We start from the raw sequence: 15,829 nt of genomic DNA, 5'->3' as shown, positions 1-15,829 counted from the left end.
ACAGATAACATAAAATATTTTACACAGGTGTTTAGCAAGGAAGAAACTGACAATATGTCTTAGGGTAAGAAGTGAAAGAACTATTTTAAGTAGTGTTAACATAGAAGAGACAGGAGTGTTACTCAGGAGAAGTACACTGAGCTATTAAGATAATTCTCCAGGGCTTGACAGTTTCCTGCAAATTGTACTCCCAATATTACCAATTGGAAAGGAAACAAGAGATGATATCTATAAATCATTAAGAAAAATCTTCCAAGAGTCACTCAAGACAGGGGTGAGTTATTTACTGGGAATTACTAATGTAATGTGCCCAGCCATGAAAAGTTTGACTTAACTCAACCAACTAAGTCCTATTTCTATTACACATAATTACACATACACCTTTAAAGAAATAATCATAATTATATAAATACAAGAGAGTGTCATCTGTATGACCAGAAAATTCAAGTCAACATGGATTTAGAAAAGGCAGACCTTGTTTAATCATCTTGTTAGAGGTCTTTGAGCAAACAATGATTCTGGATATAAATAGAACTTATGACACAATCTAATTATATTTTCAGTGCTTTTGATAAATTGCCCCATAAAGATTAATCCTTGCAGTAGGCATTCAAGGTCGTACATATTTTTGGGATGAGAACTGATTAATGGATTGATAAAGTACAGGTTAGACCTGAATGCTCAAATTGGGTGACATGATGAAGATTTGTTATTAGGACCACAACACGTCTTCATTTATTTCACTGACCTACTACTGTAGATTTTGCTATAGTTAGTAAGCTTGTCAAGTTAGCAGATGATACCAAAAAAAAGATCAGCACACGCTGCAGAATCTGAAACACCAAATCACCAAGACTTTTTAAAGCTACCCCAACCACGTAGCTGAAGCTAACAAAATCATCAGTGAAATGAAAACCAGAAGACCCAGGTGAAAACGATGAGGGAGTGTCTTTAAAACGGAGATCAGGAGGCATTTGGTTCTGTCAGAATGTGCAAGAAGCTACCCAGCCACATAGTGGCCAATACCCTGGCTTCTCTCAAGAAGCAGATCAATAAGATCATCGTATCAATTAGCTAATAGCAACCAAATGTGCTGGATGGGCACAATAGCCTCATTGTTTGTGACCCTTTCTTAAGTTCTTATTACATTACCAACAATTAGCATCCTTGTCAGCTGATTTTAGCAGTATTTTATCAAATCTGGTAACAATTACAATTCTATACTGTATCTCTGTTGCAGTTTACGGGGTACCATCATGTCCATTGTTTTGACTAAGACTGTTAAAGTATTTGCCATTTTAGGGTATTTGAGAAGGCTGACTGGTCCTGTGATTATAATGTAGCTTTCTTTGCTACTCTACTAAAGCCAAGAGAATGAACTGGAAAAATAGCAGTAATGTCAGTTACTGCACAACACACTGACAGAAACTGATGAGCATATCTATTTAAACAACTACCACTGAAAGCTGGTATGGGAGAATTTTGTTTTGAGGCAAAGGGGTTTTCCCATTTTAACTACTACCTACAGTCTGTTGAGAGTGGATCCAAAAATAGGGAGGAGTAAAATTGACTAGGCTTGTTTCTCTACAGAGAAAGGTCTCTGATTCCCATGCTACAGTTTACTTGATTTCCGAAATGAATACAACAGAAAGAATAATTTTACTTAATTATGAGTTTTGTTTTGTTTTTAAAAGATGTTTCCTGCAATTTCATTTGAGAATAATGCACAAAACATTCACCAAATGAAAACAAGCCAGCCTGGGCAAAAAAAAAAAGTCAATTATTTTAGGAAACCATCTTCAGTAAAATTTCAGTAAAATAAAGACCCCTACACAAAATACTTTTTTATTCAAACCTGAAGGAGTACAGGCGAAGTAGAGATGTGCATGACTGTTTCTCAGATCTGCAAGACTGAAGAGGTTTTCATTCCCAGGGGCTATTGGAGCAAAATATGTTCCCCTGTGGACTTGGCTGGATTTGAGAAAGGATGATTAGACAAAGATTTTGCTACTAAATTGCACTAAATGTCAATTTACAAAACAATGTGGCTTCTTTTTACACACAGCCTCAAAATGTGCAATTTTCATTGTCATATGTTACCCAAATACTCTGGTTTTGCTGTTATGCTGGAGAACCTGTGAAGGCTTTGTGGCTGGTGGCCAAGAAGCCCTGCTTAAATCAGTTGCCAAAGGGGTAACACTTTCTAATTTTAAACCATATTTTTATGCATATACGCAAATAACCAAAAAAGTGCCTCACCAAGTACAAGAAAAGAAGACGTGCATCACATGAAAGCTCTCTGAGCTGCCATAGCAAACCAAACTTGTCTGCGGATATTACATGATGGCTTGGCTCTGCACTTCCCACCTCAAATGAAGTGACAGAAAAGCCGATATGGGGGAAGAAAGAGCACAGGAATTTGCTTTTCAATGTAAATTGCTCTTTTCTCCTCACTCCCACGCCAGACATTGGAGCAGCTGTTTGAGACCAGCTTTGTTCATGCGCTGTTGCCGTCACAGAAACAACAGCGGTCCTGTGTGAACCAAGATCTGCTGATGCCCGATGGCTTTTGCGCTTTGCTTCCAGTTTCATTGCTATTAACTCGGACAGAATCCGAGACACAATTCCAAAATGTAGTATTAACGCTGAAAAGGAGCAAGTTAAGATTTCACCTTCGCCAAGCTATACCTCTGCGTGTCACCAGAGAGATTCTGAAAGGGAGAAAATTCTGGGTCCAGTAATTCAATGTTCCTATAGTACTGATATGGAGACCCTCACCATTATAGAAGTCGAACACGTATTGGCATATAACAGTCAACCCAACAGTTTGGTTTGGGCTCAACAAAGAAATAAGGAACTGGGAATGTCGGCTACATGCACAGGAGGGATTTAAAGATTTTAAGCACAGAATCGTGGAAAGGGATCTGTAACCTTAATGTTGCACATCAAAAGCACACCTTTCCCACTGCGGGTGATGTTCCAACACTCCATGTTCAATTCGGACATTTTGAGGCGATTACCATCTGTGTAGTTACCATTTGTCTTGTAGGTTTATTTTTACAACCCTATAGTTGGGATGGGCAGCATGATGGTTAGCATTGCTTACTGCTTCGCAGTGTTGGGCTCAATTCATGACCTGGGGTGCTATCTGCATAAATTTTGTACTGTATCTTCTTCCCATGTTCACATGGGTTTCCCCCAGCTGCTCTGGTTTCTTCCCATAGTTTAAAGACATAGGTTAAAACACTTCTGGGCAAACTGATTCTGTGTGTGTGAGTTTCAGTGTGTGCCCTGTAATAGACTAGCGTCCTTTCCAGGGGGTATCCTGCCTTGCGCCTTGCTGAGACAGGCCCTAGCTTTCCTGTGACCCTGAACTGGATAAAGTGGTCAGAAAATGGATGGATTTATTGTAGCTGGGATCTCAGGTTCCTTGATCATAATTACGAGGTGTGTTATATCAAGGTGCTGTAATCAAATGGTGATGGTGAACAACAGTAGGTTTGACCTGCACAGAAAAAGCATCTCTAAAGTGTCTGTGTGATCCATGTTGCTTGTGTTCTGTGAAAATCATAACAAGCAGCAGTCATGTTTTGATAATTACATATCAGACAACTCCTGCCAAGTGGGTTTTGCAAATTTCATCCTATTTTCTACTACTATACCTATTTTAGCACTAAATGAATTAAAAGGTTAAGTCATTACAGAAGTTGTACAATGTCTAGTTTTTTAGTAAGACTAGATTCATGACTGGATTTGCATGTTAAAGTAATTAATCTTACACTCGTCAATTAACGTCACAATTTTTGGTCTTCTGAGTATATTATACATTTTGGTTATTTGGCCATTAAATGCAATTATCACCGCACATTTTGGGCAGATATCAACATTAATCTCCAACCCTTTTTGAGACTCTCTTGAAGACTACTCAAACAAATTTGTTAAGCCGGTTGCTTGGGACCTTTCTAGAAATGATGATTTGTGCTTCTTGAATCAAAACATTTAAAAAACAGGCACACATTAAGGAATTTGGGCCAAATGGCTTCTTCTCATTTGCAATCCTTATTCAGCATCTCTAAAGAACAATAGAGCAGAGGTACTTGATTACTCTGAATCAAAGCCCATCACTCCCAAAAGTGTAATCTTTTTTTTTTCTCCCTGTAGCTTTACTGAAAGCATTCCCTAAACACATTTCCTATAAACAAGCGGTGCCAAGGATACTGTCCTTGGAAGTGTGTGCCAACTGCCAAACCTGTCTAGTAGCTGAGCAGATGGAGCTCTTTTACAAGAGAGTGAATTCCTCCCATTATGATCACACCTACATTTCGTGAGAGAACAAACAGGCTGTTGTGAACTTTGATTCAAACTAAGAACAGCAGGTTTTAAATTTTTTAAAATCTGCTCTTATTATAGAGCAGAATTCTCTATAACCACCAACTTATCCCTGGGATTCAATAAACTATATAGACATAAAAACGGTTCATTTTCTGGCACGGCTTCATATTAAAACCAAATCAAAAAATAACAAAAGAAAGAAACTTCTATTTCATTTACAAAATTAAACACAACTGAAAATCAATGGTACTAAAGCCTGCCTCCTATTTATCTGTCAGTGTTTGTCACATTTTTGAGGAGGTTCAGTTACACAAGTTCTTTATAATTTCGGGTTCCATGCTTTATCAGTTTCTCTTTAGGGAATATGCATGAAATGCACTGAACAAAGGGAATGAGGAGAGTACATTTTTGATGCGTGTTCAGAAAAAAAAACTCTGATGTTTCTATTCAATCCGTTTAACCCCATTAACTTGCCATCCATCCATTTTCTAACTGTTTTACTCAATTCAGGGCCGTGGGGGTGCTGGAACCTATCCCAGCAAGCAATGAGTGCAAGGCAGGATACACCCTGAATGGGACACAAGTACATCGCATGGCACACAAAGATACAAATGCAGTCACTCACACACTCACACCAACTTTCCCAGAAGCCAATCACCCATCAGTATTAACACAGTCTTAGGACTACGGCAGGAAATTGATGCACCTGGAGAAAACCCAGTGCGACTGTGGGGAAAATAGGTCGCCCCCAGGTCCAAAGTTGAAGCCAGGGCCCCAACACTGCAAGGCAGCAATGTTAACCACTGCGCCACTTCCCTGCCCCCTTAACTTACCATCTTAACAAAAAAAAACTCCTGAAAACATGTCTCAAAGCTCAATAAAAGAAAATGAGAGGTTGAAGTACACATTTTACAAAGGCTTCGGTACATCATCAATAAGTTTCAAACTGCCCGAGAACTCTGATATGTTCTGGGTGGTACAGAGAAAAAGCAAGGTGGCTTGATATACAGTAATAAGAAAAACAGGCTGAGCAACAACATCACGAAGAAGACAGACGTAAGACTATGAGGAAAATATCTGTAGTGATATAGAGTGATGGTGATTTTGACTTTCGTCCCCATGGTGTGAATGAACAAGATAGAACATTTTCACGAATCTGAAAGAAAACAATGAAAATCAACCTCAATGTTAAACAATCTTGTACAGCACTTTCACATTGGCCTATTGGTTGAATTAGTAAGACAATACACACAGCTTCACAATTTTAATGTTAAGAGGTTGGTTGAGAGAGACTCTGGTCCCGGCTCAAATTGTTGTTGAAGTCAGCGTTACATAAATCAAACATCCATATACTGCAGGAACAAACTGACCTGTAAACTAACTTTTGAAAACTACTCTTCAACAGCACCCCAAAAGATCATGTCAAATTCCTTCCTTGGAATAATTACTTAAGGTTACCCCCCCCATCAGACTCTTCGCATCTGCGTGATCGCCTTTTCATTTCCCTGAAATCTGAAATCCCCTTCTTGCTTCACTCGGGCAATTACAACCTCCCTATGAATTACACCTCGTTCGGCGTGCGGAAACTGCTCATTATGATGCCGTGACTCACAGCTACCTGTCACCCGGCAGTGAAATATAGGAATGGATATGTGCTGCTTGCCCTGGGAGGCAGAGTAATGTGGAGAGAGAATGAGTGGGAGGCACGAGGCACACAACCCCCACAGTGCTCTTATTTATCCACGGCCTCTCGGTACACAGTGAGGCCACGCACAGCAGCCCCAAGAGTGGGCACGACATAAATTAAATAACAGAAGTGCGTGACATGCAATCGAGATTGACGGTGGGGGGGAGATGTCACTCTGACCTTGAACAGGTCAGGAACGAGCGAAGTGAACTTACTTATTTCATCTAAAGCTCAAAGAAGACTCCGGAGAGACAGCAGCCAGGAAGGTGAGAGTGACAAAGGGCTCCAGCTGTGATGAGGACAGGATAAGATCTAACGGAGGCAGGACTAAAAGGAAGCATGTTTAAGCTAATGGTCTGCCAATGAGCATCATAAAACCCACCCCAACCCCCCCCCCAAAAAAAAAATGATTGTGGACTTAAAACTTAAAATAAAACCACAACGACTGCGGACACAATCTGGAAACCTGAAAAAACTAGGGTCGCCGTGGCCAAAAATGTGATACTGGGCGTCCTTTCATTTAAAGGATGTTGGACCACTAGATCTCATGTGTCAATGCTTAACATGGGAATAAGCCGCTGATCTGGTGGCATCTTTGATCATGGACAGGAGTATGGATTTGCCACTGAAAAACATCCATCGGGATCATGGCTCATATGGGTACCCTAGAGAGCTTTTACAGACCTTTGCTTGAGGGGGGGAAAGAGGAGAGGCTTTAGACTCAGCACTCTACAGTATATACTGTATCAGCAGAGGAATAAGAGAATGACGTCTGTCAGCTCACATCACACTAGTTGGTGCTAAACTGTAACTGTAACAAACTAAACATGCAACCAGGAGACAAGGGGGCATGAGATCAGTGCAACAAGATAACAGGTTAAATCTCCATTAGTTAAACACTAAGCCACATCATAAGCTTTTCTCCCCTAATTGACTGTTACCTGTCAACTACTCTAACAGCTGTTGCAGTCCTAATATGTTTTGGCTGCACTTCAACTAACATAGACATTGCAGTGTCTATGTTGTACCTAGGAAACATTTACCATTAGTGTTTTCTAATGAAATAATGATGGCTGGGGCGGAGAGGATCACTTAGGTGTAATCAAATTTAAAGCAATCGACATCTGCCTTCTGTTATGCGGAGAAATCAAACGGAGATTGAATCGCAGGTAGATACAGTAGAGATAAAACTAATTAAAACGCTGGCAAATTGAATGAAGTGTGAGTGGGTTTCTTGCAAAACGTCAGCTATAGAGATCTGTAGGCAGACGATTTCAAGATCATCACTAGATGTTTCCAGGTGTACCTCAGAGATTTTAATCCCAATCTAAAACGTAATCACTGAAAGAGTCGTTTGATATTTTAAACAGTTGCAGCCGCACAGCATTAAGAAAACATGGAAGACATGCTGCTTTTTAGTAGAATGGTTTTTATTGAGTATAACAGCTCTTGGGGATTTGAAAATGGATTTAAACTAGACTGCTATCTGGTGAAGACATTTTCTTTCTCTCAAAGTCTATAGGTTCCCGAAGCAATTGCATAAGGAAATAATTTCAGGAAAAACAGAACAAAAAAAAATCAGGGATGGAAACGCATCATGAAAATGTAACACACGGAACAAATTATACCATAACAGCCATGACATGAAACCCAGAGCTAGACAAGGAGGAACATTTGAAATAATAGGTTTTTCATTCTCCTGTGAAATTATATTCTCGCATGATCAGAGACTCTGAGGGGCTTTTTAATTATTCTAAAAATAACCCACATGAACTTTTATATGTGGAAACAAACTATGTTCTTCAAATATTCTGAAACCCCATACATATTACTGGAATAAAAAATATTCTAAATTACTCAAGGAAGAACTATTCAACATGCCCTTTTCAGGCCAAAGGTTTTTCTCTTTCACGCTGCCTTTTCAGAGTCAGCTGCCTTGCTAACATTTGTTTTACATTTTTTGACCAACATTGACACGTTATCATCGGCGAATCGGAAAAGTCGGAAATCTGGAAATTAAAAAAGCAGGAAGTCTGTGCAAAGCAGAGAATGAGAGGTACATAAACACCAAAGCACTGCACTCCCACAGCAGCAGGCAAATACCTCACCTACCAGGAGGAATGACCTCAGCGCAGACTCTGCAGTGCTGCCGATCTGTCCTCATACGGTTGACAAGTCAGACTTACTATTATGAGCCAATGCTTTAAGCAGGCAGTCCAGGCATCCCTCCAAACTGTCCACTGTGCTGTCAGCTTCTGTTAGCTTCAGCTTCCTCAGGGCTTCACAGAAGTTATCTGCTTGGATGACATAAAACAGAGAGATGTCAGAGCCGCCGTTGAGTCTGCAGCAACTTCAAAGCCCTGATGCTAAAAAGGTAAAGAAGCAGCGACTACAGCGCGCGTGGCAAGTGCTTAAAGGTTGACAAATCTGTCAGTCACAAAAGCCAAACGGCTAGTTAACCTTCAGTGAGGCAGCTCCTCAGTGCGCTTTTCTTCAGCAACTACAAACAAACAGGCAGTACCATGGTAACACACGTGTATTGCCAAGTTGAGAAATGTAAGGAAGACTCATAAAGTTATCCCTTTTGTAGTGCAAGATTTTTCACTCTGTGAATCGAATCGACACACTTGGAATCGGTGTCAAGAGTTTCACGAGGGAGGAAACCATTTTGACATTAACTCAGGACTATAGGAAGGCAGCTCCAACCCCAAAGCCAGCGAAGTAACAAGAAGGTCAATAAATAAGGAAGCTTAGCACGCCTTGGAGCATGACCACTGCAGTTTCAGACACAGGTCGTGCAGCTGCTCGCAAGTGGTCAGTTATCACCATGGATACCAGGGTTCGGGATGGATGGGTAGGAATCCACAGAGGTCCTCACTGTGGTACATACTGTATGGCCTCCCTGTTTGACCAATAACCTGCAGAACCCTGTAATGAACGCTGAAGCACTGACAAACATGCCTGGCTTGTTCACTGGAGCCTTTAGCAACTGCGTCAAGGAACCGATAACAAAAAAAGACAGCATCGAACAGTATAACAAAATCCACAGTATGGTACTAATTTCATATGGTTTTTCTTACAAGGCAATGCAGGTTACTCAGGGGATTGAACTACTATAGCTATATTCCTGATCTTGCAACCTACAAAATAATCACATGACACCACAAACAGCAGGCTGGAAGTTCTTCCTGAAATGAGCCACAAAACACATTTAATAAGCAACAAATGTTCAAAATACTTTGTGTGATGAATGCCATGACTCACATGCATTAAAACTAATGTCAACTGACCACCGATTTCTGAAATTTGAAAGAAAGCTTAAAACCCTTTTCTTAAATGTATAACTTACAGTATTAATTATTTGGGAATCTCATTTCTCAGAAATCCACCAGAAAGTATTGTGTTCAGAAGCAAATGTTACAGGGCAGCACTACCTGGAAAACGTGAGCTCAATAATTGTGCTCCTGAATCAAGGCCACAGACTGACTTTCAGTGAGCGAATGGCAGTGTGTCTGTGGGAAGTCAGCGATCCTGACATGGACTGGCTTGCCTTGTCTCTGAAATTGAACCTGACTTAGCACCAGGAATCAGCTGGCTGAACACCAGACTGACCACACCTTGCTGTATTTGCAGAAGAGCTGAATGCTTCGCCTCAGTTTAGAAGCTGTAGGCCATCGAACAGCAGGTGATGTCGATGTCCAGGCAGTAACAATGATCAGACTGTTACTGATGCTCGTAAGGGTGTTACCCGATACTGCAATGCAATATTTTTTACTGGGGTCTGCGTTTGTTGAGAGTTTCATGGATGATAAACAAAACTAAGAAGTGCCACTGCAGTGTTTTCTTGGTAGAAACAAGCAAATTCACATTTTATATTAGTGTGACTGGCAATAAATAGACATTTATGGAAATACAGTGGGAAATTGTTCAGTATCCTTAATATGTTGCAAGCAATGGATTTTTAAGACTTCAAATCAAAGGAACCAATGCTAAATTAAAACAATGGATTAGTTACACTCACTTTGACTACTGCATTCAGTTTTAGTCACCATGTTACAAGAGACAAATTTCTGTTAGAGGCCATATGAAAGAGAAGTGCCACATTACTTGAACAGAGGAAAGAATTTGCTGTTTTTTGCTTGGAATACAGATGACTACGTGGGGACTTGATTCAGGTATGCAAAACTCTGAGAAGCAGCAACCAAATCAATTCAGTATCAGAACCAGTATCAGGTACAGCCAGGGCTCCTTGGACATTAATGGCAATTGAGCTCAGTGCTGACTCTGTGGGTTCTTTGAAAAAAAGACTGGCAGAATTTGTGGAGCTTTATTAGCAACCAAAAACAAACTTGCGTAAACCTCTGAAGAAATTTAAAACCTATGGTAAAAAATATTCTATTTCAAGAACTAGCACTTAACGCACTAGAAACTAACTGCACTCTCAATATAAAGTGTGTGTTATAAATATTGGTCTAAAACTATTATTTCTGTCTTCTAACAATTATGCACATTAAAAGCCGTTTAATTATGTGCTGAAAGCTCATGGTGTATATGGAAAACAAATTAGTGTCATGGAAAACATACAGCAACAACCATTTAATTTTGGTTGACCACAAACTAAGGATAAGCACAGGCTTTAAGTTAGGTAACACTACTGTAAGCAATCTTTTCGTAGCAGGTGAAATGATATTCCATTAAACAGATATGAAATAGGTAAATTCATTATGCTAATTATCGTTTGTCGGCAACATGGTATCTACTGAAAAAAGTTATGAATAGGAGAGCATGTTGTCACATCTGGAAGTCATGTAAGCTGTACATCTAAAATTGATTTTTGCCCTACGTTCCAAATGTTCTCTTGAGGGGATCTGTACTATTCCTCGCGTAGAGGCTCGACAAACATGAGCCAATTCACAGAGTCTCTGAGCTCTAGATACCACATGTCAACCTAGCTTATTCCAGAAATATTCAAAAGGACTCAGGTCTGGAGAGTAGGCCTTCCACAGCATACCTGCCACGCTCTTATCTCACGAGAAAGCCGGCGTTATATGGAATCTGCATGAGATCACGTGTTGGCCATGCTGAAATGAAGGAAGGAAGCACAACACGTCACCCAGGACTGGTGCAGTGAATTTCCAGACCACGACTGGTCTGCTGGGTGCCACAATTATTTCTCCTGTACGTCCGCACCTGTCTTGCTGATTTACCCAAAACCTTGATTCAAAAAGAGGACTTTGCTCAGCCCAGCAAAGCCACCCAAGGTGTTGCTCCAACACAGCAAACGCACAAAGGTGGTCTTTTTGATATGCAGAGTGTGTTGACTCCTTACCAACCCAACTGCATGGAACTGCACTGATCAATTCCTGGGACCTCACTAAATACCCTTGCTGTAGCGGGTTTGGAGTCTGGGGGATTTCACTAGGATTCCCCAAGCGGTGGACACTCCTTTTGATATGGATGGATGGATGTTTGCCCGTTATGCCTCCCAGCGTCCTGTTGCTGTTAACGTAACGTTAGTTTTTTTACAGTTCTTGAATTCAGGAATACTGTGCTGGCCTGCACTGATAATGCAAAATCAAAATCTGTCAGGCAAATCTGAGCACCTTAATTACAGGCGAGCAGCATTAAGCTAATACCGTTGCCTTTGATGTACCTGAGGTATGATGCTTTTGTTCCAGTTCAGAAACATGCCTCGCTCACCGATAAGGGGAACAGAGACTGGAACAATTGTTAATAGCAGGCAGGTTTTCTTGATAGAAAATATCCATTGCGTAAAAAAACGGCTTACTTAGCTTCATCTCCACTTTATAACATGTTGTATCTTACAATACACCTCACTTGGAAGAGCTGGTTGTAAAACGTAACGGGTCTTCCGTCCTCACTAATTTCAGCTGAAACTAAATGGTAGGCTTAATGGCTTTTCTCCTCATGAAGAGTGCTCTTGAAAAGGTCTGCTCATAAACAACCTGCCACATATTATTTACAGCAGCCAACAGATTCTATATCAAGGCTCTGTACTTTCCCCACATAAGCCGAGTTTTTTTTAACCCCAACACACATACTGTGGGTTTAAACCGAAATGATAAGAAAAGCCCTCTCCAGCAGTGAGATGCAGTGAGCACAGGGAATAATGACACAGTGTGGTGTTAAAATACAGTATAGCAAGAAAAACTACCAGCAGCGTATGTGGCTCGATAGCTTTTTGGAAGTGAATCTTAACACATAACATTCCAATATGTGCAAAATACAGAAAGTGAAATGCTGCAATTCCCTTTAAATGACAATGCAAAGAGGCCAAAGCCTTCTTTTTATAGAAATGAGGTGGTGGGGACAGAAAAAACAATGCTGATAATGCACATAATGGAAGTGAAGAAGTGGGCTGTTAATAAGACAACTTGGAATGAATCCTTCCTCAGCCCATTTCAAATACACCACTCCTTTTTCCTCCCCTCAAGATCAGCCCTTAAACAGCAGAGCAGCTGTGCCAGAATGTAGTACACTACGTAGTACAGAACCTAGTAGTACACTACTCACTCTTTGCTAATATTCACCATGACAGGCCGTGCAAAACTTTGTTTGGAACCTAAAACGATGACCCTCTGTCTATCACAATGTGACGCCAACAGTGATACCAAGAGGGCTAGTTTTCCTAGACCATGTAAGAAATGCTGTATTGGTTGCTCCCAGAAAAGCTTCAGCCTGCAGACTGCACTAATCCCTATGACTAATGCAAATATGAATTTTAGAAGACTCCGGCAGTCTAGTAAAACAACCCCTGCAGTTACAAAAACAGTGCTCTCATCCTCAGAGACTTCAAGTGTAGTACTTGTATGTCTCAAATGCCAATGAATCACCCCTGTCAGGGCATTAAGTGAGATGCACAAACATGGAACAACAAAAGACAAGAGCTTCTACTACATCTTCCGACCTTGAGCACACAATCCAGTAATCATTTTCTGTTGCTATGATATTGTGATTCCTCAGGAATAAAGGTTTATATCCCTGAAAACCTGAAACTCTGACAATACAGGCCCAAGTAATTAATTTCTCAGGCCTTGTCCACGGTTGTAAGTTACTGCGGCAGTTATAATTATCTGTCACACTAACTGCTCCATCAAAATATCATCCCCGAAGTCTTTTTTTTTTAATGTAGGCTGAGAAAACGAAATACTTTGTGAGCATCAGAGAAACTTTTAAGAAAAATGAACAGTGTAAATTTTAGATACTGAATAAATAATTTAGGATAATTATGGCTCATTGATATTTCATGACAGACCATGATACATGGCTTCTTTCAAGAATGGAGTTTGGTTCTGGAAGCTGTTCCTTAAGATATATTTCACTAAAAGCAGATTTCACTCTTAATAGGTATGCACCCTTACTATTTAAGCTTCATACTTATTGACAGATCATAGTAGCTTCCTATGCTATTGAATGCACAGTTTATGGTATTGTGTAATAGAATGAATACTTTGCAAAAAACAAAATCTTTAAATTGATTAAATAGATTGTAGAAAATAAAAATGTTAATGAATTAAACAACTCAGGTTATTTTAGGGAGGGGGTATTTATGGAAGCACTATGTTGCCTTTAATTATCATTTACATGACTGTAAAATTATAAGACTGATTTTTTAAAACGTTACAGCAGTTTCATGTTAAGTAGAATTTGTACAAGTCAAGTGCTATATAACCTGTTATTGGTTGATTAGACTTCAAAATTAAATATGTAAAATTTTGTAAGTTATTAAGTAAAAAAAAATCTTGTTACTTGAAAATTTGCTATTTTTTGCAGAACAACTGGCGCTCTCATCAAAAACCAGGCTATTTCCCTGATTCCAGCTATCCTGACTCAGCTTCTCTCCTTGCTAGACGTTTTCTCTGGACAGAGTTATCAATCTTTCACTCGCTATGGTGCTTTTTACGGAATAACTCCTTTCTGCTGACAGCCATCTGAGAAGTGAGAAATTAAACTCGGTACTCAAACACAGTGGAACCGAACTGTGCCTGAACAGGTTTCTATCTCAGTCTCTTCTAAAGTTCAAAAGCAGTAGGAGGGGGGAGTTCCCCAAGGGAACTGCTTCAGAATTTCCACAATATCAATTGATAATGCTCATTTTCAGTTGAGCATTACACAGATAGCCAGGAGCGACTGTATATCACCCTGCAACTCACAACTGGCAGCCCACTGGAACTAAGCAGGTGTGAGCCTGGTCAGTACCTGGATGGGAGACCTCCTGGGAAAGCTAAGGCTGCTGCTGGAAGAGGTGTTAGTGGGACCAGTAGGCGAGTGCTCACCCTGAGGTCTGTATACATTATATTGATGGTGATACTGTACTAAAGATTCTGTCCTACGGATGAGAAATAAAACTGAATCACTGTGGTCATTAAAAATCTCAGGGTGTTTCTTGCAAAGAGTAAGTGTTATCCTGGTGTGCAGGCCAAATTTCCCACTGGCCTTTACCAATCATGGTCTCCTAATAATCCCCATCTACAGTATCAACTGGCTTCATCACTCAGTTCTCCTCCCCACTGATAGCCGGGGTACAGTGAGAGTACTGGTGCACTATGTCTGCGGTCACATCACCCACATTGGCGGTAGAGGTTGAATGCTTGTGTAGAGTATCGCTAAACAGGAAAGAGATAGCTCTCTCACTGTTTTAGTGAGGTGCAAGCAAGAATCTGATCTAGTGCTTTTCAGTACAGCGTCGGCCCTAAGTGAAGCAAAGATGGGTGCATCCATTTCAAAAGCAGCAGAGACGTCCAGAGGGACATATGCCAAGGATCGATTGCAGTATACCACTTACCACTGCAAGCTCTCCTAAATGCACATCAAGTGGGCTTTAAACTCCTTGCTCTTTAGAAACCTGGTTCCGTTTTGCAGTATCACTCATATTATGAATCGAGTCAACGATGAAAAAATAAGATTATTAACCCTAATCACAGTGTTATCATCACTATTAAATGCTGAGAACTTAGGACTTAAAATGAAAGTGTGCACTCTTGACCAGCCTTGGTGTTCTTCAGAGGGTTTTAAATAGATATATATTCCTGTTATTCCACTTTCTGCAAGAATATGCACTTTTTTATTGTTATAGATACATCAGATGCAACAAGGAAAAACTAAATGACATGGTTAAAGGTCACATTTTATCCTAACCTAAAATCTTAAAGGGAATTTGAGATATTTATTATATTATCGACTCATCCATATCCTATCGGGGGAGCTGGAGCCTAAACTGGCAAGCAACAGCAGGATACACCCTGTACAGGATGCCAGTCCATCACAGGGCAGACGCACAGACACAAACACAGTCTCACATCTGGGCTGTTCTCCTAGAAGCCAATAAACTCACCAGTATGTCTTTGGACTGTGGGAGGAAACCCACGCGAACACAGGGAGAAAATACAAACCACCTAGATAACTCAACCCAACCCAGGGCACCTGCGCTGCAAGGCAATGCTGGAATCTAAGATAATAATAATGATAATTAATAATTGCTTACACTTATATAGCGCTTTTCTGGACACTCTACTCAAAGCGCTTTACAGATAATGGGAACTCCCCTCCACCACCACCAATGTGCATCCCCACCTGGATGTTACATTTATTTGTTATATGATGTACAAGAATATCCCTCTCACTATAAACATCCGACTTAATCATGGTCCAAACTGACAAACCAGAAAGCTGACCACAATGGCAGTCATGGTGACATAAAACTACAGTAGGGATTCAGACTCATAATTGGTCATTCAAATCATATTGATTATCAGGCTTTCCCAAGAAATACAAGGATTTTTCCTTTGT

General features: G+C 40.3%; 1 protein-coding gene across 6 annotated transcripts in view; it reads right to left on the bottom strand.

Moving 5' to 3' along the window:
• rap1gds1 (RAP1, GTP-GDP dissociation stimulator 1) overlaps positions 1-15,829 on the bottom strand; it is a 71,435-nt gene that overhangs the window by 44,614 nt on the left and 10,992 nt on the right. For 3 of the 6 annotated variants that reach the window (XM_015345818.2, XM_015345819.2, XM_015345822.2), the window contains one exon: positions 8,206-8,316. In XM_015345818.2, coding sequence (XP_015201304.1) covers positions 8,206-8,316 — 111 coding nt within the window. Of the gene's footprint in view, positions 1-8,131; positions 8,317-15,829 lie in introns of those variants that run through there. The other 3 variants (XM_006629905.3, XM_015345820.2, XM_069191519.1) reach the window with 2 other exon arrangements.

This window comes from Lepisosteus oculatus, chromosome 1, assembly GCF_040954835.1.
Source record: "Lepisosteus oculatus isolate fLepOcu1 chromosome 1, fLepOcu1.hap2, whole genome shotgun sequence".
In the NCBI taxonomy this organism is placed as follows: domain Eukaryota; kingdom Metazoa; phylum Chordata; class Actinopteri; order Semionotiformes; family Lepisosteidae; genus Lepisosteus; species Lepisosteus oculatus.
This window is presented reverse-complemented; position numbering and strand designations above follow the sequence as displayed.